The sequence below is a fragment of the Haliotis rufescens genome, unplaced genomic scaffold (assembly GCF_023055435.1).
Source record: "Haliotis rufescens isolate VD_foot unplaced genomic scaffold, xgHalRufe1.0.p SCAF_24, whole genome shotgun sequence".
Classification (NCBI taxonomy): Eukaryota; Metazoa; Mollusca; class Gastropoda; order Lepetellida; family Haliotidae; genus Haliotis; species Haliotis rufescens.
Genome location: NW_025963935.1, coordinates 7,777,971 through 7,803,834, shown reverse-complemented (window position 1 = coordinate 7,803,834; position 25,864 = coordinate 7,777,971). Strand labels below are relative to the sequence as shown.

The 25,864-nt window shown below is 45.7% G+C and overlaps 1 protein-coding gene across 1 annotated transcript; it reads left to right on the top strand.

Annotated features, from left to right (window-relative positions):
* The first annotated feature begins 1,689 nt into the window (after positions 1-1,689).
* On the top strand, positions 1,690-24,786 carry LOC124117295 (ficolin-2-like). The gene is made up of 5 exons (XM_048402138.1): positions 1,690-2,036; positions 4,288-4,421; positions 15,584-15,680; positions 20,030-20,194; positions 23,795-24,786. Exons 1-5 carry the CDS (start codon positions 1,697-1,699, stop codon positions 24,037-24,039), a joined length of 981 nt encoding a protein of 326 aa, XP_048258095.1. The 5' UTR covers positions 1,690-1,696; the 3' UTR covers positions 24,040-24,786.
* The last annotated feature ends 1,078 nt before the right edge of the window (positions 24,787-25,864 follow it).

The following is a 25,864-nucleotide window of genomic DNA, read 5'->3' as shown; positions in this document are numbered from 1 at the left end:
GAGACTATCAAAAGGAATAGGGGTGTTTTGGTTGTGGAGAAGAGTACTTGTTTTGAATATGTGAGAAATTAATACAAATTCTAAAATCCAAATTTCAGGCATGCAACACTGATCAGTAGTACAATTGTCGTTCCTTCCTAACTTTCAAGGTGCGGTCATGTAGCCTAGTGGTTTAAGAGTTTGCTCGTCATGCTGAAGACCTGGGTTCGATTTCGAACATGGGTACAATGTGTGAAGCCCATTTCTTATTTCCCCACTGATATTGCTGGAATATTGCTTAAAGTGGCATAAAACCATACTCACTCACTCACGGTGGTATATGTGTGTATCATTGAGGCTACAAGTACTCTGTGAACAGTGAAAAGAACAGCTGTGTGTACTGGATGTGTGTTTCAATAAACGTTAATGTGGATTCACTGAGAGTCCCATTAGTGCTGGTAAATTTTAAAGTGTTCTAATTGGATGCTAATGACTAGATCAACTTTCATGGATTAGATTCATGTCGTGTAACGTTCGTCGTCAGTACCTCATAAAAAAAGTAAATCTTTGTGTGTTGCCAGGAAAGATGTTGAAGTAAAAACAACATTTTGTGCAAAGTCACAGGAGCTGAAATGTCCTTTAGTTCGATTCTATTTATTTCGTTCACAGAATGCGAAAAACAGATTGAAATGGAAATGGCTAGTAATACAGTGAAATCAATATACATGTATCCCCGAGAGACCATAACATATTTCATGTTATTGTTGCTTTACTACATGTTGATGTTTAATGCAAGACTAAACAAGAACTTGGTCCATGGAAGATTCAGGAGATAACATGTTTGAAACACGCTGGCAAGACACGCTCGTCTAATCGCGAACACGTGGTATCATCACGATTTGACATACATCCCCCTTCAGGGATATCCTCGCTACAACCCATCCAAGTGATTAAAGAAACTACAAAGATTGTTCCCGTGGAGCATGCCTACATACGCCTATGTCACCTCTCGTTTTGAGTAATGTTTCATTCTGTGAAAAAGCTGGTTGTTGTATGGCTGTCAGCTTAAACACGAAGTCACGCGTACTAAATATAATGTGGACCGTTCTGGATCTACACCCTTTGAGCTACAAAAATAGTTTTATAAAAAAAGCTCCGACGTTCATACAGTTTGGCACTCACTCTATGAAGGTTTAAAACATTTAAACTTTCATTGTGTTAACTGAAATTCCTGAATTCTGATTAGCTGAATTGGTCACTTGTTATTGCATTCATTTCCCAATCAATGTAGAAAATAATACCACGCCCACCGAGGCGCACCTCTTTTATTACTGCGAAATGTTGGAGAATCTGAATGCACAGAACTTTTGAAACCGAAGGGCAAGAATTAATAAAGCAGCAAACGTGCAGGATCCCTCGCCTGTTTTTTTTCCAAAAACATAGACTGTGTATTTGTTGGGTTCATAAATCGAAAAACCGCGCAAACTGTATGAATCCGAAGACCTCAATTAACCGAAAAAATACACAGTCAATCCTAAATGAACTCAGACAATGAAAGTCAGTTCTTTAATGCACACACACTCTGCTTGAACGTATACATTGTACATACTTACAGGCAGATACTGAAGACACTCAGTGGCGTCATTGATTGATACGACAGTGGCATATAGCTATTACTCACCCCGCTTTCATACGAGTTAGTTCTGCTGGCTGGTTGATGATGGCAGGTTGTGACCAGAATCACCATGTCCTTCATGCAACGTTCATAGCCGCTGTTCTTGTGGCTCGAGCCACCTGTCAATGTGAACAGGGAAGCTTTAGGCCTGTTCAACTCCTCCAAGACGTACTTGCCCGTGATTCAACTTCCATATGGATGAAAACCGAGTTCATGTTGGCCAGCTGTGCTTCAATGTGCAAAAGACACAAAAGATGCGCTTCATTTTTCCACAATTCAGAAACCGGATCCTGTCAAGCTCATTCGTGGACATACAGAAGCAAGGACTACATGAATCCTCGGGCAGGGTTCAAGTACTACGTGCAGTACACCAAGGGCGCTGGTAAGCTGGGTATGAACTTGTGCGAGACTTAACCATCTAATATTTTTAAATGGATTCCGATATATTGGAAGTCATAATGTTTGTTTGTTTGCTGTTTAACGCCGCTCTCAGCAATACTCCAGCCATATGACGGCGGTCTGTAAATAATCGAGTCGGGACCTGACAATTTAATGATTGAAATCATGAGTATCGATCCACGCAATTTGGATCGATGACATGTATCAACCATGTCAGCGAGCCTGACCACCCGATCCAGTTAGTCGCCTCTTACGACAAGCATGTTTTGCTGAAGACGTATTCTACCCCAGACCCTCACATACTGTCACTGTTTGGAGTATGTAATGGCATTTGGTTTATGTTCTTGCAAAGTGAGGTGATGTGAAATGTGGTTATATGTTAAATGTTCGTCATAGAAACATAGAAAAACAAGAGATACTAATTTGACGGAGCTACGCTAGACAGTCATCTCCAAATTTGATCAACTGGAGGTAGCACAATAACACTAATCATCGTGACATGATGTGGACTTTCCCAAAAAGAAATGCACAGGTAGAATGTAGTTCACTGAACACAAAAATTCCGGTATAGAAATTGAACATATGTTTTTGGAAAATGTTGGTGGCCTGATATTCGACATACAGTGATCAAAACGCAGCCATTGTCGATTTGCAATGTCTTAAAGGGCATTGTTTTCACACTTGTCAAAAATGTCATGGAGGAAAGCATTAAAGTAAAAGGGACGTGCCAGTTCTGGCATTCGTAACTCGTGGTAGTGGCTATAAAAAGGCAAGCATAAGCCAAAGATTTGTCATTCATTTGTCAACATTTATCAAGTTCGAAAATGCCCAGACTCAGCGCTGCCGATCGGAACATCGCCATAGAGACGTATCCACAGAGGGGAATCACAGTCGACTGTTACACGCCACTTTATCGTCCACCACAGCACCATTTGCCGTCTTTGTGACCGATACAGCAAGTTCAACTCCACTGCAGACCGTCCGAGAACTGGCCGACCAAGAGTTACAACCCCTGCACAGGATTGCTACATTAGACTGTTCCGTTTACGTAATCGCAATGCCACAGCTATGGAGACTGCCGGATGCGTCCCTGGTTTGAGGAGGATACCTGACCAGACCGTCAGGAACCATCTTCGCGAGGCTGGATTCCGACCCAGAAGACCAGTTATCGTCCCTGTTTTGCAACAAATTGACAGCGACGTTTGCGTTCGAGCCATACAGACAGCCTCGTCGATGAAATAAGCGTTTTGCCCCACATTCTGTACGTGAATCCGACAATTTAGGTGGCGATAGTTTCATGGTGTATGGGGGGATGCTCCATCGCACACAGGTCTTGTCACGCTAGACTACCTTCATAATGCCAACATCAACGACTTGCCCTGGCCACCGAGATCTCCATATCTCAACCCAATCTAGGTTGAACAGATGGTGGTATTGGTGGCGTTAAACCTGTTATGATACAATTTCTTGAACAATCTATAACTTAGAATGGCATTCCACTCCAGATAAAACTTCATGCCAGTCATGGAGGGTCTGGAGGAGAAATCCTTAATGGGGGAGCTGACCTGGGCCATCAAGAGGTTGTTTTGCTCACCACTCCTTAGTATGACTCAAATACACACCCACAGTTCACAGAACGTCCATTTTATCCATTTTTAGCGTCTAGGTCTTGTTTTCATTTCAAGTCCAACCTTAATAGGTACAACTTCTATTTCAAGTGAATGAAGCCATTTTTTACTATTGTAAGACCAAGGGACGTAACTCCAAATTGAATGTTTGGTACGGATGACGTCACGACAAAAGCAAAACTCCGAGTTAAAAAAGTTCATGGGTAGCATAAATAATTACGTTTGGTTTTTAAGTGGATGGTTTCGTTTTGATTTATGTCAATATAAGGATTGAAGTGTTATTTGTTAACGTTCATCAGGTGATGAAGACAGTGCCTCACGTGAGCAAATTTACGACAATGAGCAAAGTCATTCTTTAAATCATCACAAACATTCAGGAACAGAAAGCCACAAAAGGATTTCCTCTTTTTGCTCAACTAATATATTTGAGGAATTATACCTATTTGATTACTGAAACAGATGTCGCGTTCATTTTATAAAATAAATCAATAAATAAATAAATAAATAAATAAATAAATATTCATTGATAAGAATGATACTTTATATAACTATTTTGTCCTGTACTCATGTCCAGTTGAGTGGTCAGTGTCAATGTTGATTGTGTAGGTCTCCGCGACTGCAGTGAAATTCAAGCCAACATCTCCTCAGCGGCCGATGACACCTACACCATCACTCCACCTGACGGGCAAAGTCCGATCCTAGCTCACTGCGATCTGACCCACAACGGTGGTGGCTGGACGGTAAGACACAAGACTTGATTCCTTCAAACAAACGCCCACGTACCTTGTGACAATAATGAATATATATTCGATATGCATTAACACAATCTCATTAAAATCAGATCTTAGTTCTCGTTACCGCTAAACAAAAATCTGGGAATACCCCATTACTGGTCACGTCAGACGGGTCAAACTTTGACCAATGGCATGGCTAACAAGTAGTCAATATTAGCCAATCAGGGGACAGCTTTCTCATGCTTTACGGCACTAGTAGTTGTGTACAGCGGTCTGGAACCGCTCCTGGCTTCTGATTGGTCGAGAGGATCTGTGACGTCACTTCCGGTTTCGGTTTGGTCACGTGACTGCGCATGCGCGCGGGGCATGATGGGACTTGCGTGCGCATCCAAGATGGCGGCACATCCGTGTCCGGCGGCGCGCGCATCCAAGATGGCGGCACATCCGTGTCCGGTGGCGTGCGCACCCAAGATGGCGTCGCATCCGTGTCCGGTGGCGCGCGCCTCCAAGAGGGCGTCGCCTCCGTTTCCGGGGAGGAGGGATGGGGAAAACCCCAGAGAAACGGTCGTACAAGGCGAACAAGATCGACATGGTTGTTGTTCTTTTGTTGTTCTAAAAATAGAAATAGAAAAGGCGGTGGTGGTGCAGGGAGGGAGGAGGAGGGAGGGAGGAGGGATTCAGGGAGGGAGGAAGGCGGGAAGGGAGTCGGGTTCTTTGTTTTGTTTTGTTTTGTTTTGGTGGGTGGGTGGCGATGGCATGTGGAGATGATAGCTCACTGAGACGAGCTTATCATACACAGTCGACGACTCTGCCACTTTGTTGCTAGGTTGACGTCATATCGGCGAAGGATCTTGCAACAACGTGTCACAAATCATGTCGTCGGGTATGGTGATGTGTTTGTCAACTTTGAGGTGTAAGGTTTCGTTCCACAAGGCGATCGTGTATTGTAGCCCACGATGACAGTCGTTCGTCTAAGTTAAAAGTCGGTGAGTGGCGAATTTAAAGGGGCTCAAGGTGTTGGCTGAATTCTAACGGTGAATCGACAGGCAAAGACATGAACGTGTTGTAGGTATATGCCTACGTGAAGTACTTCGTGTCACCCCCATGCAAACGTGGTGCCACGCGTGACGACAAACAGACGTTGACGTTGATCCATAGGATGATTATTATCATTTATTTATTCATGATACCGAGGTGCTGGCACTCGTGTAGGTTGACAGGTGTACTGTCATTCGTGTTGCCAGGCACCCGTAGTGTTTCACGCGTGTTGCCAGGCAAAACGTGGTGTCCTCTGTGTGTGTGTGTGTGTGTGTGTGTGTGTTCAAACAGACGTTGACGTTGATCCATAGGATGAACATTATTATGAATGACGCCGAGGAGTCGGTACTCGTGTAGGTCGACAGGCGTACTGTCATTCGTGTCTCCATGCACACGTCATGTACGTCGTGTGTTGTCATGCAAAACGTCATATACTTCATGTTGCCATGCAATCGTGATGTCATGCGTGTGTGTCTTCAAACACACGTTGATCCACAGGATTATTGATCCTATTTTGTATTTTATAAGGAGAGAGAGAGATCGATAGACATACGTGGTGTTTGACTCGTGTCTCCAGGCACACGTGGTGTTTCACGCGTCTCAAATTCTATATATTAATTTTATCATTTGGAGACGTACCATGGTGGTGTTACGCGTAGGCGTGTGCCTCCAAGAGGACGAGGGGGAGGGTGTGGGTTCTTTTGGATGGTTGTTGTTTGTGTTGGCAAAGCAAGCAGGGTGGGTGTCGATGGCGTGTGGAAATGATAGATCACTGAGACGAGTTTATCAAAGTTATCATACACAGTCGACGACTCTGCCACTCTGTTGCTAGGTTGACACCACATCGGCGAAAGATCTTGCTACAACATGCCACAAATGATGTCATCGACTATGGTGATGTGTTTGTAAACTTTGAGATGTAAGGTTTTGTTCCACAAGGCGGGCGTATTGTAGCACAAGGACAATCGTTCGTTTAAGCAACAGTGGGTGAGTGGCGAAAAGGTGCTCAAGGTGTTGCCTGAATTTCTAAAGGTGAATCGACAGGCACAGACATGTAGGAATGCAGGGAGCGATCGAAATGGTGCCTGTTTTGATTGGTCCAACACGCTGCGCGCTGATTGGTCCGTTCCGGCGCCTGACTTTCACCTCGGTTTTCCAAACTGGCCCGGCCCTTGTGTTTCTTTTTCATAGGAAAAGTGATGACCAGAGAGTGTCTATCTTATTTAAGACACTGTCGACCTGTTTCCTGATTGAACGACAACCCAAGCTTCTGATGGGTAACCATTTTTTATCCTGTTTTTCTCCCTGGGGTGAGCATGCTGATTTCTCCATCCTAAAAAACACAACGCAATTCATTTTTTCAACTTTTAGAGTGGACCGAAAGGGCTCCTGTTTTGATGGCTCCAAAACGCGACACGCCGATGGATCCGTTTCGATGCCTGGACTGAGCCTCAGTTTTTCAAATGGGTCCGACTGTTGTGTTTGTTTTTTTTCATAGGAAAAAAATGTATTTTCCATGGGAGAGAAAGCACAACTCGGCTCGGGTGCTGTCTTCTGATTGGTCGGTGCTGTCTTCTGATTGGTCAGATTTTCGACCAATCAGAGACCTTCTATAAATAGATCGTCTTTTCTGTGTATATAAAGGAAGGGCTGACGTTCATCAGACACTCATCGCCACCATGACGGACATGCAGAGTACACCCTATCGTTTGGAGAGGAAAGACACCACCCGCTCCAGGCGGTTAAGAACCGCTAACCATACCTATCGTTTGACTTTCAACCCAGACTACTTGGACACCATACCACCGGAACGCGTTCCCATGGAACTGCCAGTTTTATTTGACAGGGTGATCGATGACTTTTATGAACAGGTGTCAGGCCAGAATGGAGATCGTATTGGTCTAGGTATCGATCATCCCGCTTTGAACACCCCCATACGGATTCCCTTTCGTCGCTTTGAAGATCTCCATGGGCTCGATATTTTGCATGCCGTGGAAAAAGTCCAGCAGTACAACAAAGACCTGAACATCGATGCCACCATGGTGGTGACTTCAGTACACATCGCAGATCCCGACAGGCTAGGATCGGGCAGTGGTGTTCCCCGGCTGAAACACGTGATTGGACTCGAAACCTTTTTAACACGCAAAAAAGGCATTGTACAGATCAAGAACGAAGATCAATCCTGTTTGGCACGGGCCCTGGTGGTGGCACAACATTATGCCCAGAAGCCCCACCCTTTGACCCCAGAATGGACCGCCGAGCGAATGAGACTGACGAGAACGGATCGCGTCGACGTTCAAGGCATACGGGCACGGGACTTGTTTCGACGCCTTTGCCTGCCTGAAGGCCCCTGTCAGGGCCTGGACGACCTCGCACGCGTGGGACGCGCCTTGGTCCCCCTGAATTATCAACTGAAAGTCTACAGTCAAGAGGTGGACCAGAGACTGTTGTACAAGTGTGATGAGGCTCCACCCAACGCCACCGTGCTGCATGTCTATCATCATGATCAGCACTACGATGTCATCACTTCCATGCCCGCTTTTTATAGCTCTAACCATTACTGCGAACACTGCGACAAACGTTACGATCATCCCGAAAAACATCCCTGCACCAAGGAATACCGCTGTCACCGCTGCCTCCACTCTAGCTATTGCAAGCCCCAGGAAGAGCACGGGATCCCTTGCTTGACATGTCAACGTTGGTTCCCCAATCAGTAGTGTTACACCCGACATCTCCAGTCACCGTCAGAGGGAAAACCCAGCGCCTGTCAATCGATTCACAGGTGCCCGACCTGTTTTCATCTGGTCCGCGTCTTGGAGACCCCCATGGTTCACCATGAGTGCTTCGACGAAGAACATCCCTGCTTGGTGTGCCGAGAACCCATGACCCCAGACCATCGCTGTTACATGACGCCTCTCCGTGAAGAAAACGAGGAGGGGGAGGAGGGGGAGGGAGAGGAAGCGGAGAAGGAGGGGGAAGAGGAACAACATCACGTACGAGACAATGTCCAATACGCCTTCTACGATTTTGAATGCATGCAAGACACGGGGGAACACATTCCAAATTTGTGCGTGGTGCAACTGGGATGTGGACGGTGCATCAGTGAAGTGAGCTAGGACTTGTGCGAACACTGTCCATGGAGAGAAGAAGGATATGGTCCCAGCCGTGAGATCGTGTTTCGAGGCCCCACCACGCGACATGATGTGTGTGTGTGGTTGACCACGTTGGCTGAAAAACCCAAGAAGAAGCCCCACCAAGAGGAAGAGGAGGGCAGCACACGCAAGGGGACAACAGACCGCCTGGGGAAAAAAAGGAAACGGGATGACACCCCCTCAAGAAAGTATGCTTCCAAACGTCAACGACATGCATCACCCCAGCAGGAGGCGGAGGAAGAGGGGGAAGAGGTGGAGGGGGAAGAGGTCATGGAAGTGGAGAAAACAAAGAAGCCAAAGAACAAGAACACCACTTGCCATACAGTCCCGAAGGAGGATCGCATTTATGTGATGGCCCACAATGCACTATCCTATGATTTACACTTAATCCTGAAGGGTCTGTCCCCCCTCCTGGTGACACTCCCCACCAAGATCCGACATGGCCAACAAATTTTGCAGATGACCCTGGGACGGTTGTGTTTCGAAGACAGCTTAAATTTCATCCCTTACCCCCTGAAAGCCTTTCCCAAGAGCTTTGGGCTGAAAGAAATGAAGAAAGGGTACTTTCCACACTTTTTCAATACGGGAGTCAACCAGACCTACAGAGGTCCCTATCCACGAGCCGTCACGTACGATCCCGATGGCATGTCTCCCGCGGAACGCACAGTCTTCCTCCAGTGGCATACTCAAAAAGGGCAAGAAGGAGCTTTGTTCGACTTACAAGGAGAACTTTTAGCTTACTGCCAGAGCGATGTGGACATTTTGAGACGGGGATGCGCCGACTTCCGACAGAACGCCATCCACTCGGTTGGCATGGATCCCTTTGTGGAAGTGATGACAGCCGCTGCGTTCACCATGAAATCCTTTCGAAAACTAGACCTGAAACCCAATACCATCGCCATTCTTCCACCTCAAGGCTACCAACCCAAGAGAAACTATTCCCAGGCCTGTATGCACTGGCTCCACTATCTGATGGAAACGGACCCCCATCTGCACCTTCAGCACGCCAGGAATGGAGGTGAACAAGAGTTCACGTGTGGAGAGGGCCACCATCGGTACAGCGTGGATGGCCACGATCCAGCGACAGGCACCGTCTACGAATTCCTGGGCTGTTTCTGGCATGGGTGCCAGACCTGTCACAAGACCCAACGTGGAGAACCGCATCCCGTCCTGGGCACGTCGTTGGGAGCCCGTTACACCGACACCCGCTACCGCTTGAGTCTCTTGAGTCAACACCCTGAGGTGAAACGGATCGTCACCCTGTGGGAGCACGAGTTTACGAAAATGCAACGGGAGGACTCCGCTCTGCGTGCTTTCTTGCAGGGACCCCACTGTATCCACGTCCCTGGGCCGCTCAACCCTCGCGACGCCTTCTATGGAGGACGCACCAATGCGACGCGATTATGCTACGAAGCCCAAGAAGGTGAAACCATCAAGTACATCGATATTTGTTCCCTTTTCCCCCTACATTTGTAAGACCGGAGCGTTTCCCACGGGACACCCGACCCTTCTCCATCAACCCCCTGTGGACACGTTGTTTGAACTGAAAGGCCTGATCCAATGCCGTGTCCTACCCCCAAAACGACTCTACCATCCGCTACTGCCTTACAGATCGGTAGGCAAACTGCTCTGTCCTTTGTGCCGTACGTGTGCCGATGCCCGGTCGGATTCCCCCTGCCAGCACACGGACGAAGAGAGGTCATGGGTGGGGACGTACGCCACCGTAGAACTCCAGGAAGCCGTGAAGAAGTATGACTACCGGGTGCTTCAGATCTACGACGTTTGGCATTTTGACACTTTTGCACAGCATGACCCCGACACCCAGCAAGTGGGACTCTTTGACACTTACATCGATCGGCATTTCAAGGAGAAGCTCGAAGCCAGCGGATACCCCGAGGGATGTACGGATCACGACGCTTACATCCAGGAAATCTACGACAAAGAAGGCATTGTGTTGGACAAGGATCGCATTGAAAAAAATCCAGGACGTCGCACGATTGCCAAGATGCAACTGAATTCGCTCTGGGGCAAGTTTGGACAACGGGTAGACTACAGTCAGAACCTCTATATCAGCGATCCTGTACAGTACTTTGCCTTGTGGAGGGATGAACGCAATACCATCGAGGATGTGACCGTTGTCAACGAACACATGGTGGAAGTGACCTATACCCATCGGAAAGAATACCAAACCCCTCATTCTCATTTCAACGTCGCCATCGCCGCTTGGGTCACCGCCCAAGCACGTCTCAAGCTGTACGAGACCCTTGCCCTGGTGGGCCGCAGGGTGTTGTACTTTGACACGGACAGCGTCATTTACATTCATCGACCCCACGACGCGAATCCAGAGCTGGGCCATTCGTTGGGTGAGTTTACGGATGAACTGGACGGAAACATCATCAAGACGTTTGTGTCGGGAGGTCCCAAAAACTATGGCTACGAGTTAATGAACCCCAGACCCGATGGAACGCGCACGACCTGCAAAGTGGGAGGGTTCACTTTGAATTACCGAAACCAACACCGTCTCAACTTTGACACCATGAAAGGACTGATACTGGGACAACGGCCTGGGAAAGAGGGGGAGAAAATCAGTTTGGATTACCCTCATCAGATCATTCGAAAAGGACCTCGGCACGAAAACGCACTTGTGACCCGACCCTCCCGAAAAGACTATCGTACCGTGTACGACAAGCGACGTCTCGTCTACGACGAAACCACAGAGCTGCCTGTAGACACGCTCCCCTTTGGGTACAGAGACGACTTTCTATAATATTTTTTCATGACAGCGGATCGAAACTGAATCGACATGGACCCCTACAGAAAAAACGGATCGACATCGGACCAATCCGAAGCCTGGGTTGTCGACCCATCAGAGGCCGCGCTCGGGCCATGGTGGGCTCTGATGGGTCGAACCGAGGTTGTGCTTTCTCTCTCACGCTACAAGCCTGACCCTTTGGAAAAGAAACACTAAGGACGTACCACACTTGTGGTTGGCGTGTGGGACAGAAACCATCCAATCAGAAGGTCGGATTTTCCACCAATCAGAAAGCAGAGTGTCAGTGTCTTTAAATACGACCAACGTTCCCTGGCCATCACTTTTCACTGAACGGTCAAAGCAACAACACCATCATGTTCCGACTACTACTACCGTATGACAACAATGGCCACTACCGCATCATCATCAAACAGAAGAAGAAGAAGGAGAAGGGGGACAAGGACGGGGACGTTCTCAATTGCGAGCATTTCCGTCATGCCATGGCGGACATCCTGGGGGAGCAGCTAGTTCTACATTGGGAGATGATGAGAACAAGTGCCTTGTACAAAGCTTCCCATGACTGCATGCATGAGAAGTTAAAGAGTGTTGTGGACACATTTCTGCCTCCGGAGTATGGCATCTGCATCCCCAGCATGGAACTCTACGTGGAAAAGTCAACCCCAACACCTGAAGCAGCAGCACTCACAGCATCCATACTCAAAGCAGCCCAAAAAGCAGCAGCACCACACGTCGCAGCACTTACCACAGTGGTAGCAGAGGGGACTTTAAAAGAAACAGACGTACTCACCTCAGCACTCATTGCAGCGTCAGCAGCGGCAGAAGCAGCACCCATACTAACAACAACACCCTCAGAAGCAGTGAAAGCAGCACAACAACTCGACTCAGCACTATGGACAGCGATACTAGCATCAGCCGCAGCAACACCTGCAGCCATAGAAGCAGCAGCAGTAGCACTCGTTGAAATAGTAACCTCACATGCACCCTTGCTGCAGCAGTACTCATCGCAGACAACACCATCAACAACACCCGTAGCAGCAGCAGAAGCAGCCACCACACAGGAAGAAGAAGATGCAGCTGCAGACGCAGCAACAACACCCTCACTAAAAGTATTCATCAATGCACTACAGATGGCGCAATGCGTGGCAGGTGTGAGGGCATCGAAGGGGACACCCCGAGAAGCAGCAGCAACAAAAAAATTCGCCTCAGCACTATCCTGGGCGGCAGCAACAGCCACAGCCGCCACACCCACAGCAGTAGAAGCAGCAACAGCTGCACTCGTCGCCGTAGTAACAGGAGTAACTTCAGCGCAGTCATCATCACCACCACCTTCACCATCACCGATGGACACCTCAGATGCTGCAGCATCCACACCAAAACCAGTGGCAGCAGCAATGGTAGCAGCAGTGGCACCAGCAGTGGCAGACACCACCCCCACAGCCATAGAAGCACCAGTAGCAACACCCTCACCAACAGAACTCTTCAATGCGCTCCACGCAGCAGCAGAAGCAGCCGCAGCAGCAACAACACGCTAACCAACAGCAGCAGAACCAGAACTCATCTCACCACTATACAGAGCGGCAGTAGCAGCCGCAGCAGCAACACCTTCACCAACAGAAGCAGCAGCCACAGAAGCACTCGTTGCAACATTGAGCAGGCTACCTGTGTGATGACGATGACGAAGGTTGTCATCCACTTTTTCGCATTATTCGCATTATTTCACCTTGTTTGTCTGTATCTAAGTTGTTGTTCATTATTAAACAGGGATAAATTGAACTGACTCTTTGTGTCTTGATTGATCTCAACTCCAGTAGAATGCCGAACCGAGGGTAGAGGTTGAGTTGAGATGTCGTCTACGTTGTCTGTCCGTGCGTCTGTCATGTCAGTGCACATGCTCGTTGTAATATATTATATAGTACAAATAGATAAAAGAGAAGGGCCATGTTTGAAAGATCAGCTGCCTGGTAAGACATGATGGAGTCCACATGGTGTTCAGACTAATCGACACCCACCCTGCTTGCTTTGCCAACACAAACAACAACCATCCAAAAGAACCCACACCCTCCCCCTCGTCCTCTTGGAGGCACACGCCTACGCGTGACACCACCATGGTACGTCTCCAAATGATAAAATTAATATATAGAAATAGAGACGCGTGAAACACCACGTGTGCCTGGAGACACGAGTCAAACACCACGTATGTCTATCGATCTCTCTCTCTCCTTATAAAATACAAAATAGGATCAATAATCCTGTGGATCAACGTGTGTTTGAAGACACACACGCATGACATCACGATTGCATGGCAACATGAAGTACATGACGTTTTGCATGACAACACTCGACGTACATGACGTGTGCATGGAGACACGAATGACAGTACGCCTGTCGACCTACACGAGTACCGACTCCTCGGCGTCATTCATAATAATGTTCATCCTATGGATCAACGTCAACGTCTGTTTGAACACACACACACACACACACACACACACACAGAGGACACCACGTTTTGCCTGGCAACACGCGTGAAACACTACGGGTGCCTGGCAACACGAATGACAGTACACCTGTCAACCTACACGAGTGCCAGCACCTCGGTATCATGAATAAATAAATGATAATAATCATCCTATGGATCAACGTCAACGTCTGTTTGTCGTCACGCGTGGCACCACGTTTGCATGGGGGTGACACGAAGTACTTCACGTAGGCATATACCTACAACACGTTCATGTCTGTGCCTGTCGATTCACCGTTAGAATTCAGCCAACACCTTGAGCCCCTTTAAATTCGCCACTCCCCGACTTTTAACTTAGACGAACGACTGTCATCGTGGGCTACAATACACGATCGCCTTGTGGAACGAAACCTTACACCTCAAAGTTGACAAACACATCACCATACCCGACGACATGATTTGTGACACGTTGTTGCAAGATCCTTCGCCGATATGACGTCAACCTAGCAACAAAGTGGCAGAGTCGTCGACTGTGTATGATAAGCTCGTCTCAGTGAGCTATCATCTCCACATGCCATCGCCACCCACCCACCAAAACAAAACAAAACAAAACAAAGAACCCGACTCCCTTCCCGCCTTCCTCCCTCCCTGAATCCCTCCTCCCTCCCTCCTCCTCCCTCCCTGCACCACCACCGCCTTTTCTATTTCTATTTTTAGAACAACAAAAGAACAACAACCATGTCGATCTTGTTCACCTTGTACGACCGTTTCTCTGGGTTTTTCCCCATCCCTCCTCCCCGGAAACGGAGGCGACGCCCTCTTGGAGGCGCGCGCCACCGGACACGGATGCGACGCCATCTTGGGTGCGCACGCCACCGGACACGGATGTGCCGCCATCTTGGATGCGCGCGCCGCCGGACACGGATGTGCCGCCATCTTGGATGCGCACGCAAGTCCCATCATGCCCCGCGCGCATGCGCAGTCACGTGACCAAACCGAAACCGGAAGTGACGTCACAGATCCTCTCGACCAATCAGAAGCCAGGAGCGGTTCCAGACCGCTGTACACAACTACTGGCACTAATTTCAAATTGGCGAGAACACTTCAAAACATATTTTGACAAATTCTCGATACAATATTTGGAAGCTGAATAAAAGACTGGAACGGCTAATAGATGGCCAAGAGTGTATGGATTCAGTCGTTAAGCCTGTAACTATCGTTCGGTGAGGTGAGGTGAAATGGGGTTTAACATCGCGTCCAAGATTTTTGCACTTATATAGCGACGTGCATGTACGTGTGGTCTTTCTGTGGCTGCTTGTACTAGTCCGGACTGGTGCCAATTTATAGTGCTAGCAAACTGAGATACCATGCCGCAGTTTACCATGAATACCCTACTCAGACACAGTATACTGACTCCGAGGTGAACATTCCTTGTTTTAGCCCCTTTGTGCTGAACGCCAGACAGGGTAAGAACAAGTACCAATTTTTAACGTCTTTTGGTATGACACAGGCGGGGATCGAACCCCGGACCTTCCGCTATCGCTCGGAATACCCCATGTCAAAGATTTCAAGGTTTCGAAATCACATTCCGACTGTCACTTTCATGATCTGGTAAGCAAGGCTCTGATTGGTCGTATGAAAGGTGGTTCTGACGTGACCCAAATGCGATGTCCTCAGATCTTTGTGTAGCGGTAGCAAGAATGATTTTAATGACATTGACATTAACATAACACTGATTTTATTTAAGGTGATCCAAAGACGACTTGACGGATCGCGAAATTTCTACAGAACATGGAATGAGTACATGGATGGGTTCGGTGAACTTGACAGGGAATACTGGTTGGGTGAGTTAGTTCAAGTATTCAAGGAAACATATGGATGTACGTACGCATGATTTGACCCTCGGGTCATTTGACATCGGAAATGTTAAAAGACTAAACCAGTGTATGACAGTCACATTACGACAACGTGCCTTTTCTTGCATCAAGCATAATAGATCCGCAATTTAGAATACTGGGGACATTGAACGCGTGTTTAGGGCTTGAAGGTCTACATGGAAAGTAGGAAGTAGGGTAAGGACCTTTTAGGGCCCTCTGGAAATTTCAATTTGAAAATTTCGGAACTGTCTTATCATTTGCGTTGAAAGGCAATCAGGACACCAGATGATTGAAAACAGTCTGGCGGTGTTGTTCCAAAAGTCAACCACAGATTGATCAAACTGATAAAAGTTTGTCCGACTGGTTCCAGTCCTGTCTTACACGTCGTTCCGTCTCACCCTTGACATGTTCTATGTGCAGAAGTCAGGTGTGTATCAGGTTGCTATGCCAAGCTGTGTTTCGTGGACCTTGCGGAATCATTCGTTCGTGTGTTAAATGTTCCTTGTCTGTTTTCAGCGCCATACGAAGCGTTCATGAGTGAAAGGATATGGACTGCATAACTTGTGCCATGTGTCTCCCTATGTTAAAGTATCACGCTGTATGATAACTTGTAGTATAGGGAATGACAATTCTAGCTCACTTCCACTGGAGCTCGATTTATGCGGCAAATATACTCACCAGCACTACATTATATACCGAGGAACAAAATATTTTTACAATGAATTAAGTTCATCAGGCTATTATAAGTGCTGTTTTATCGTCGACATGTTGTTGATTTTTAGCTTCAATATGTGGCTTTACAACTTGTGGTTGTTGTGCTTCTGTTACAGCAGATGACTGTGGCTTGACTATTTCTGTTTCACCTGTGTTTGTTTGCGTTATTAATTTGGTGTTAATATCTGAATTTATTCCCGTTTTTTCTGATGTAGTAATAACAATTTTATTATTATAGCCTATCACTTTACCAATCTTAAGTTCCATATTACTCGAAGACGTGTAAAGTCCTGCCCAATAAACATAGTCTACTTTGGATTGAGGGAACGGTAATACATCTTGATAACGTTTCATAGAAGATGGTATGTCAACTGGTGAATTAATGGCATCCTCTATGCTTTCGACAAACTGCTTTTGTGCATCGAGTGCCGTCCCAGAACCAGTTATTCCTTTCATGTTTGCGATTGTACACCAAGAGTTGCCCATACATATCCTCCTATTGATTCATTAACTCTTACAACTCCTTGGTTATTTAATAGGATCCTCTACGTTTGCGACAAACTGCTTTTGTGCATCAAGCCCTGTCCCAGAACCAATTAGTCCCGTACGTGTTTGCAACTTTGCGCCAAGAATTGCCCATGCACAAGTTCTTATTGATTCATTAACTCTTACAACTCCTTGGTTAGTAAAATTATTTTCTGTTTTATCATTAAGAAATTCATTCCAAGCGTTTGCGGTGTCGTTCAGCTGTACAAACTTTGTAACAATATAAGGCAAACCATACTTAAAAAGATATCCTCTCCAATCGTTACTCGAAAGTTCCCAGCCATGATAAAGATTACACCTTCTCACAAGAAGATTGTTTTGCTGTATCAACTTAAATGGATTGAATGGTTGATGAGTTTTTAAAACTAAATCATCACTTCTTCTTTAACAGTTTTTTGTCCACTGTAGGAAATACCTATACCATGGTTAAGTCCTTTAATGCATTTATCTTTACTCTTAGAAATATCAAATTCCTGACAAATACGTTCATATGCGAACCTATTGTACGGATTATTTAATGCATTCCATGCTCGAACTGCAGAAATGGGGCACTAAGTTCTTCTAATCTGATATAATACATGAAATGATAAAACAGACTTATTTAATTTAAAACCAGTGGCATAAAGAGATACACCACATCCTGTTGTGGCACACCATATAGAAAAGTTAAACTGGTTTTGCCAAAATTGCATGGGATATGTGGAAAAAATCATGCAACATTTTGTTACTAGTTGCTGTGACCCTGTATTTTTCAAAGATATCAGGGAAATGAACAAAAAGCTGAGCACCAGAGGTTCTTACTAAAATCGACTGATTCGTAATGTAAGTTGATGTCAAATTTAAGTTATGATATAGTATCATTGTATATTTAATATGTATGTCACACTCCCAGATATAACAAATGGTCAGTCTATTGAACTGCTTCATACTATCGATAACTCGGATGGTCAGCTTGAAGTCGCTATCTGTGATGAAACATATTACCCGCGGTGGACTAATATAAATGCTGCGAGAGATAATAATAGGATATGGATATTAGAAAAGAGTGGTATTGACAAATACATTATTATACCTGATGGGTATCACAGCGTGTGCTCACTCAATGATGAAAATTTTAAGCCTAATGGAATTAGTCTTACCAAAAATGAGTCGAAGTGGATACTGAATTTGAACGCTGGATAAAAAGGATGAATGCTTTTCATGAACTTAGCAGTTACACTTGGATTTGCAATCAGAGATATAACATTAATCAAGGCAACATTTGATGGAGATAAATTACCCGATTTAGTTACCTATAAAGAGTTGTGCATCCATCTTGATCAAATAAGCACAACGGATAATATTCAACTAGAAAGTCCTTCAACTCTACTCAGATCTGTTCATAATGTAAGTTATGATATATTATCTGTCTATATTTAATTTGTATGTTACACCCCCGGGAATAGCAAATGGCCAGTCTATTCAACTGCTTCACGCTATTGACAACTTGGTGGGGCAACTTCAAGCTTCGGTGGACCAATATAAGTGTTGCGAGAGATAATAATAAGATATATGGAAATAGAGACTGGTACAGTGGTATTACACTGTATGCTCACTCAATAACATTTTAATCTTTGAGAGCTACTCTCACACAAAATGAGTCGAATGGGGTTCTTATTTTATGCAGTGGAGAAAATGATATATTTCTTCACAGGATCTTAGCAATAAAAACACTTGGATTTATAAGAAAAGAAGTATTACATAAGCACAACAGTGCATGGAGTTAAATTACCCGATTTAGTTCCCAATAAAGAGTTGTGCATCCATCTTGATGAGATCAGTACAACGGATAATATTCAATTCAAAAGTCCTTCAACTCTGCTAAGCGCTCTTCCAGTCAAAGATGAAAATTACATTAGTTACAAGTTGTAGAACTGAATCTTTCTCATCATTATAATATAAAAAGTTAAAGCGGGGTATTATTTCAGATCTCAAAATGTCTGTATTATATGTAAAACATCAACCTGTACATAATAATTTTTTAGTCTAGCACTCCATATTATAAATAATGGTTAATTCATCAGGCCCTGGAACGCATAACCTTAGACAATGTAATACAATTGCCTTATCCAATCTTGGAGACACAGCAGAAGGATTCGATAAACCCAGTACCGATGCTTTACACTTACAAGATAATGTATACAAATGGAAAGAAGTTGTATAGACAGCACCTGCTCCTAATCTAGGAGATTTAAATGATGTCGACGTTAGTAGACTCCATAAAAACACTTCATACAATCTTACTCGCAATGATGATAATGAATGGACTATGGTCGGAGCAAAAATCGAGTGGCTACTGAATATTGTCACTGACCCATCATATGTGATGACGGGTAAGGGACATCATTTAACTAAGATAATGAATAGTGGGATCGTACTCGGGGCTCATATCCCCTCAAAACCAAAGAGTGTCTTTGTCGCTCCCCTGCCAGAACGACCCAGGTCATATGTTATTGAGTCGTTCATCATTAAAAAATGTTAGTTTATATTTGGTTAATGAATTCAATGATATATTGAATATTTTGAATGCTATACCTGATCTTCCTACAAGTATTATTGAAGTCTTGTTTGGGGATGCGCCAAAAGATGCCTTTGAGATATGACCAGGTCTATCAATTAAATGGCTTAAGAAACACCAACGTCAACGTTGCAGTATTATTTTTATAGGTGTATCGCCCGTTACAACCCTTTAAGTTAATACAAGTGAAAGCATTTCGCTTACTAAGATATTTATGTCATATAATATACATTTTTAATAAGGCTGATGTATACTCTCAAGACATCTAAGCAAGACCAATTAAAGACTCTTATATAATAGAATAATATATATTATTGGTTTATATCAGGTGATCAATGAAACATCTGAAAAGATAGATACTGTTGATGGATTTCGTTTACATGAAATAAGCGACATAAAACATCAAATAGAGAAGGAGAGGGTGTTGATACTCAAGTATTTCTTATAAACATAGTTTTGTCTGTCGTTATTTTATTCCAACTATGAAGATATGGTTTAGGTAATGAGAACATCTGGCGCATCATCCAAGGAAGACAATTTGAGCTGCAGATCGACCTTGAGGACTTTGAAGGGGAACACAGATATGCCCGTTACCAAAGTTTCGTCATTGGCAACTGTGCAGAATACTATGCCCTTCATATATCGGGCTTCAGCGGCAACACAGGTAAGCAGTAGAATTGCAGAACACTGTTTCCTACATATCTCTGGCTTCAGCGGCGACACAGGTAAGCAGTAGCCTTGCAGAAAACGCTGGCCTACATATCTCGGGCTTCATTAGCGACATAGGTAAGCAGTAGCCTTGCAGAACACTGTTTCCTACATATCTCTGGCTTCAGCAGCGACACAGGTAAGCAGTAGCCTTGCAGAACACTATGTCCTACATATCCCTGGCTTCAGCAGCGACACAGGTAAGCAGTAGCCTTGCAGAACACTATGTCCTACATATCCCTGGCTTCAGCAGCGACACAGGTAAGCAGTAGCCTTGCAGAAAACGCTGGCCTACATATCTCGGGCTCCATTAGCGACACGGGTAAGCAGTAGCCTTGCAGAACACTGTTTCCTACATATCCCTGGCTTCAGCGGCGACACAGGTAAGCAGTAGCCTTGCAGAACACTGTTTCCTACATATCCCTGGCTTCAGCGGCGACACAGGTAAGCAGTGGCCTTGCAGGACACTATGACCTACGTATCTCGTGCTTCAGCGGAGACATAGGTAAGCAGTAGCCTTGCAGAACACTATGTCCTACATATCACGCCTTTAGCGGCGACACAGCTAAGCAGTAGCCTTGCAGAACATTATGTCTTACGTATCTCGGGCTTCAGTGGCGACATAGGTAAGCAGTAGTCTTGCAGAACACTATGTCCTACATTTTTCAGGGCTTCAGCGGCGACACAGGTGAGCAGCAACCTTGCAGAACACTATGTCCTACATATCTCGGGCTTCAGTTGCGACATACGTAAGCAGTTGCCTTGCAGAACACTATGTCCTACATATCCCTGGCCTCAGGGGCGACACAGCTAAGCAGTAGCCTTGCAGAACACTATGCCCTACGTATCTCGGGCTTCAGTGGCGACATAGGTAAGCAGTAGCCTTGCAGGACACTATGTCCTACATATCTCTGGCTTCAGCGGCGACACAGGTAAGCAATAGCCTTGCAGAACAGTATGTCCTACATTTTTCAGGGCTTCAGTGGCGACATACGTAAGCAGTTGCCTTGCAGAACACTATGTCCTACATATGCCTGGACTCAGCGGCGACACAGCTAAGCAGTAGCCTTGCAGAACACTATGCCCTACGTATCTCGGGCTTCAGTGGCGACATAGGTAAGCAGTAGCCTTGCAGGACACTATGTCCTACATATCTCTGGCTTCAGTGGCGACACAGGTAAGCAGTAGCCTTGCAGAACAGTATGTCCTACATTTTTCAGGGCTTCAGTGGCGACACAGGTAAGCAGTAGCCTTAGAGAAAACTATGTCCTACATATCTCTGCCTTCAGCGGCGACACAGGTAAGCAGTAGCCTTAGAGAAAACTATGTCCTACATATCTCTGGCTTCAGCGGCGACAAAGTTAAGGAGTAGCCTTGCAGAACACTATGTCCTACATTTTTCAGGGCTTCAGTGGCGACATAGGTAAGCAGTAACCTTGTAGAACACTATGCCCTACGTATCTTGGGCTTCAGTGGCGACACAGGTAAGCAGTAACCTTGCAGAACACTATGACCTACATATCTCTGGCTTCCGTTGCAACATAGGTAAGCAGTAGCCTTGCAGAACACTATGTCTTACATTTTTCAGGGCTTCAGTTGCGACACAGGTAAGCAGTAGCCTTGCAGAACACTATGTCCTACATATCTCAGGCTTCAGTTGCAACATAGGTAAGCGGTATCCTTGCAGAACACTATGTCCTTCATATCTCGGGCTTCAGTTGCGACATAGGTAACCCGTAGCCTTGCAGAACACTATGTCCTACATATCTCGTGCTTCAGCGGCGACACAGGTAAGCAGTAGCCTTGCAGAACACTATGCCCTACGTATATCAAGCTTCAGTGGCGACACAGGTAAGCAGTAGCCTTGCAGAACACTATGTCCTACATATCTCTGGCTTCAGCGGCGACACAGGTAAGCAGAAGCTTTGCAGAAGACTATGTCCTACATATCTCGGGCTTCAGCGGCGACACAGGTAAGCAGTAGCCTTAGAGAAAAATATGTCCTACATAGCTCTGTCTTCAGCGGCGACACAGGTCACCAGTACCGTTGCAGGACACTATGCCCTACGTATCTTGGGCTTCAGTGGCGACACGGTAAGCAGTAACCTTGTAGAACACTATGCCCTACGTATCTTGGGCTTCAGTGGCGACACAGGTAAGCAGTAACCTTGTAGAAGACGATGCCCTACGTATCTTGGGCTTCAGCGGCGACACAGGTAAGCAGTAAACTTGTAGAACACAATACCCTACGTATCTTGGGCTTCAGTGGCGACACAGGTAAGCAGTAACCTTGTAGAACACTATGCGCTACGTATCTTGGGCTTCAGTGGCGACACAGGTAAGCAGTAACCTTGTAGAACACTATGCGCTACGTATCTTGGGCTTCAGTGGCGACACAGCTGGTAAGCAGTATCCTTGCAGAACACTATGTCCTACATATCTCGGGCTTCAGCGGCGACACAGGTAAGCAGTAGCCTTGCAGAACACTATGCCCTACGTATCTCGGGCTTGAGTGGCGACACAGGTAAGCAGTAGCCTTGCAGAAGACTATGTCCTACATATCTCTGGCTTCAGCGGCGAAAACAGGTAAGCAGTAGCTATAGCCTTGCAGAACACTATTTCCTACATACCTCTTGCTTCAGTGGCGACATACGTAAGCAGTGGCCTTGCTCAACACTATGTCCTACATATCTCGGTCTTCAGTTGCGACACAGGTAAGCAGTAGCCTTGCAGAACACTATGTCCTACATATCTCGTGCTTCAGCGGCGACACATCTGTGCAGTAGCTTTGCAGAACACTCTGTACTTCATATCTCGGCTTCAGCGGCGACATAGGTAAGCAGTAGCCTTGCAGAAGACTATGCCATACATATCTCGGGCTTCAGTTGCGACACAGGTAAGCAGTAGCCTTACAGAACACTGTGCTTACGATTGCGTGAGCGCCATTGTCGTGAAGGTAAGCAGTAGCCTTACATAACACTATGCCCCACACATCTCAGGCTTTAGTTGCCTGAAGGTGAGGTTTGGCCTACATATCTGGGGCTTCAGTGGCCTGAAGGTGAGCAGTGGCCGTACAGAATAATAAGCTCTACATATCTGTCGAGAAAGTGAGCTCCCTGGGCGTGGCCTGGCAGAATATTATTCTCTTCGTGCTCCACTTGGGGCGGTCGGGTAGCCTAGTGGTTAAAGCATTCGCTCTTCACGCCAAAGGCCCGGGTTCGAACCCCGACATGGGTACAATGTGTGTAGCCCTTTTGTGGTGTCCCCCATCGTGATGTTGCTGGAATATTACTAAAATTGGCGTAAAACCATACTCACTCACTCGTGCTCCACTTTAAGAACGTGGGCTTCAGTTACCAAGGTAACCAGTTCAGATTGCAGCATTATCATAATACATGATACATCTCTTGGTAAAAGGTTTGGGTTGAACATGTGTACACTAGTGCAATTTTTTTCTCTCCTGAAAACCACTACTTAATTCATAAGAACATTGGCTTAACCATTGTGGATACTTTCACCAGCAACACTTACCAATGTCTTCATCGTTTTGTTACAGGCGACTCAATGGCTCTACACAATGGCCAGGCATTTTCAACCCGCGATCGTGACCTTGATCTGGACACTGATGGTTCTTGTGCACAACAGTTTCTAGGAGGATGGTGGTACAATGACTGTCACTCGTCCAATCTGAATGGTGACTACAACAACACACTCTTTGGCAAAGGGATCAACTGGGAGAAGTGGCGCGGTTTCAAGTACTCTTTGCAAACGTCAGTGATGAAAGTACGACCTGTTTTGTAAGACCGACAAGTTCATCAGCCATGTTTTCAGAATATTTGGTGGTTAAATTATTTTTAAAACAAAGAACCAGGAATGTATGTTTCGGAAGAAACACATGGCTTGCCTTTCCCTTTTGTCATGAGTAGGCCAGTCCCGGTGATGAGACTTACCTGTGTCAACATCACACCCGTGCTTGAGTGAGTGAGTGAGTGAGTAAGGTTTTACGCCGCTTTTAGCCAATGCATTAACCACTAGGCTACCTGACCGCTCCCACCCGTGCTTGAACCTGTGATGGACACGACACGAAACTGTTGTCAAAGCGGAGAGAAACGCAACCCACTCACTGAAAGTTGTTAATATTAATCCTTAAAAGTAGCCCGACTATGTGGTCTAGTGGTGGAGCGTCCGCCTGGTGAGCGGAAGATCCTGGGTTGGATCCCTGGCCGCGTCATACCAGAATATGTTAAAAGATTATACTTGTTATTATTCTGTCTGTCGCTCGGGATTAAGGTTCTAAAAGAAGAACTGGATTGCTCGGAGTCAGTATACTGTGTCAGAGGGGGTATTCATGTTACACTGAGGCATGTTATCTCAGTGGAATATAACAGTACGGACTGGTACAAGCATAGGCCCTCGTGCATACACATCGCTATATCAGTTAAATAATCGTTAAAACCTATTTCACCACACCTCCTTAAAAATACGAGTCATCAATTTAATTACTTCAGAGAAGACATTACCACTGCTGAACTTGGGGACGACACAGGTCTAAGCCAATGGTCGAAAAAAAACCATTATTCATGAATATTTACTGATGAATAAGATATCTGCTCGTTTGGAAGACAAAGTTTCTAAATTCTTATCATAAGGAAAAAACAACTGACATTGTCTGAGAAAATTTTGATTAATTTTGATTGTTAGGCATAGAACTGTTTGACAAGCCCTCGTACTCATAAAGTCAGAACCGGTGGCATTGGTGGCCAAGTAGTTAAATGCGACTCAGTTGCTCTGTACAGCTGTCGAGATCTGTGTCTGGCATGTCTTAGACGAACCAGAATCCTATGATCGTCGATTCGATTATGATCATGATATCATGACTCTTGGTATGTTGTTATCTGACCTGTGTCATTGGTCAGCACCGTACTCTGCTCGTGGGTTTCCGGGGGCACGGGTGGCCCACTCGTCTAAGGCGCCGAGATTCGCTGTGCAGAGTTGCGTTCCGTGGACACGCCAGAAACCTATGATTGTGGGTTCGAATCCCTGTTCGCCCCGATTATGTTTCTGGGTTAGTCAGCACTATACCCGTGCTCGTGGGTTTCACCGAAATGATAAACGTCTGAGACCTGCATCATTTCGGGCTTTCCTCCCACATTAAGCTGACACGCAGCGGGTTAACTGGAATACTGTTAAAAGCGGCGTTAAACCAAACTCACTCACTCCCTCGAGGGTTCCACCAAATTGGCAAAGTCCTGGGCCCTGCATCACTTCGGATTTTCTTCCCGCAACAAGCTCTTACCACCTATTGAAGGTATATGTCAGTTTATGTGTTTGTGTTTTACAGGAAGAAATATGAAAATGTATTATTCTGTCATTGACCGATGTTTCATACAGTTTCGGTAAACCAGATTGCACATTTACATGGCTGTCACTCATACATTGTCTATGAAATGTATTCTGTGACATGATTGGCTATGTCTTGTTCATCCACTCTATTCTGTGACGTGATTGGCTGTTTCTTGTTCATCCACTCTATTCTGTAACGTGATTGGCTGTGTCTTGTTCATCCTCTCTATTCTGTGACGTGATTGGCTGTGTCTTGTTCATCCACTCTATTCTGTGATGTGAT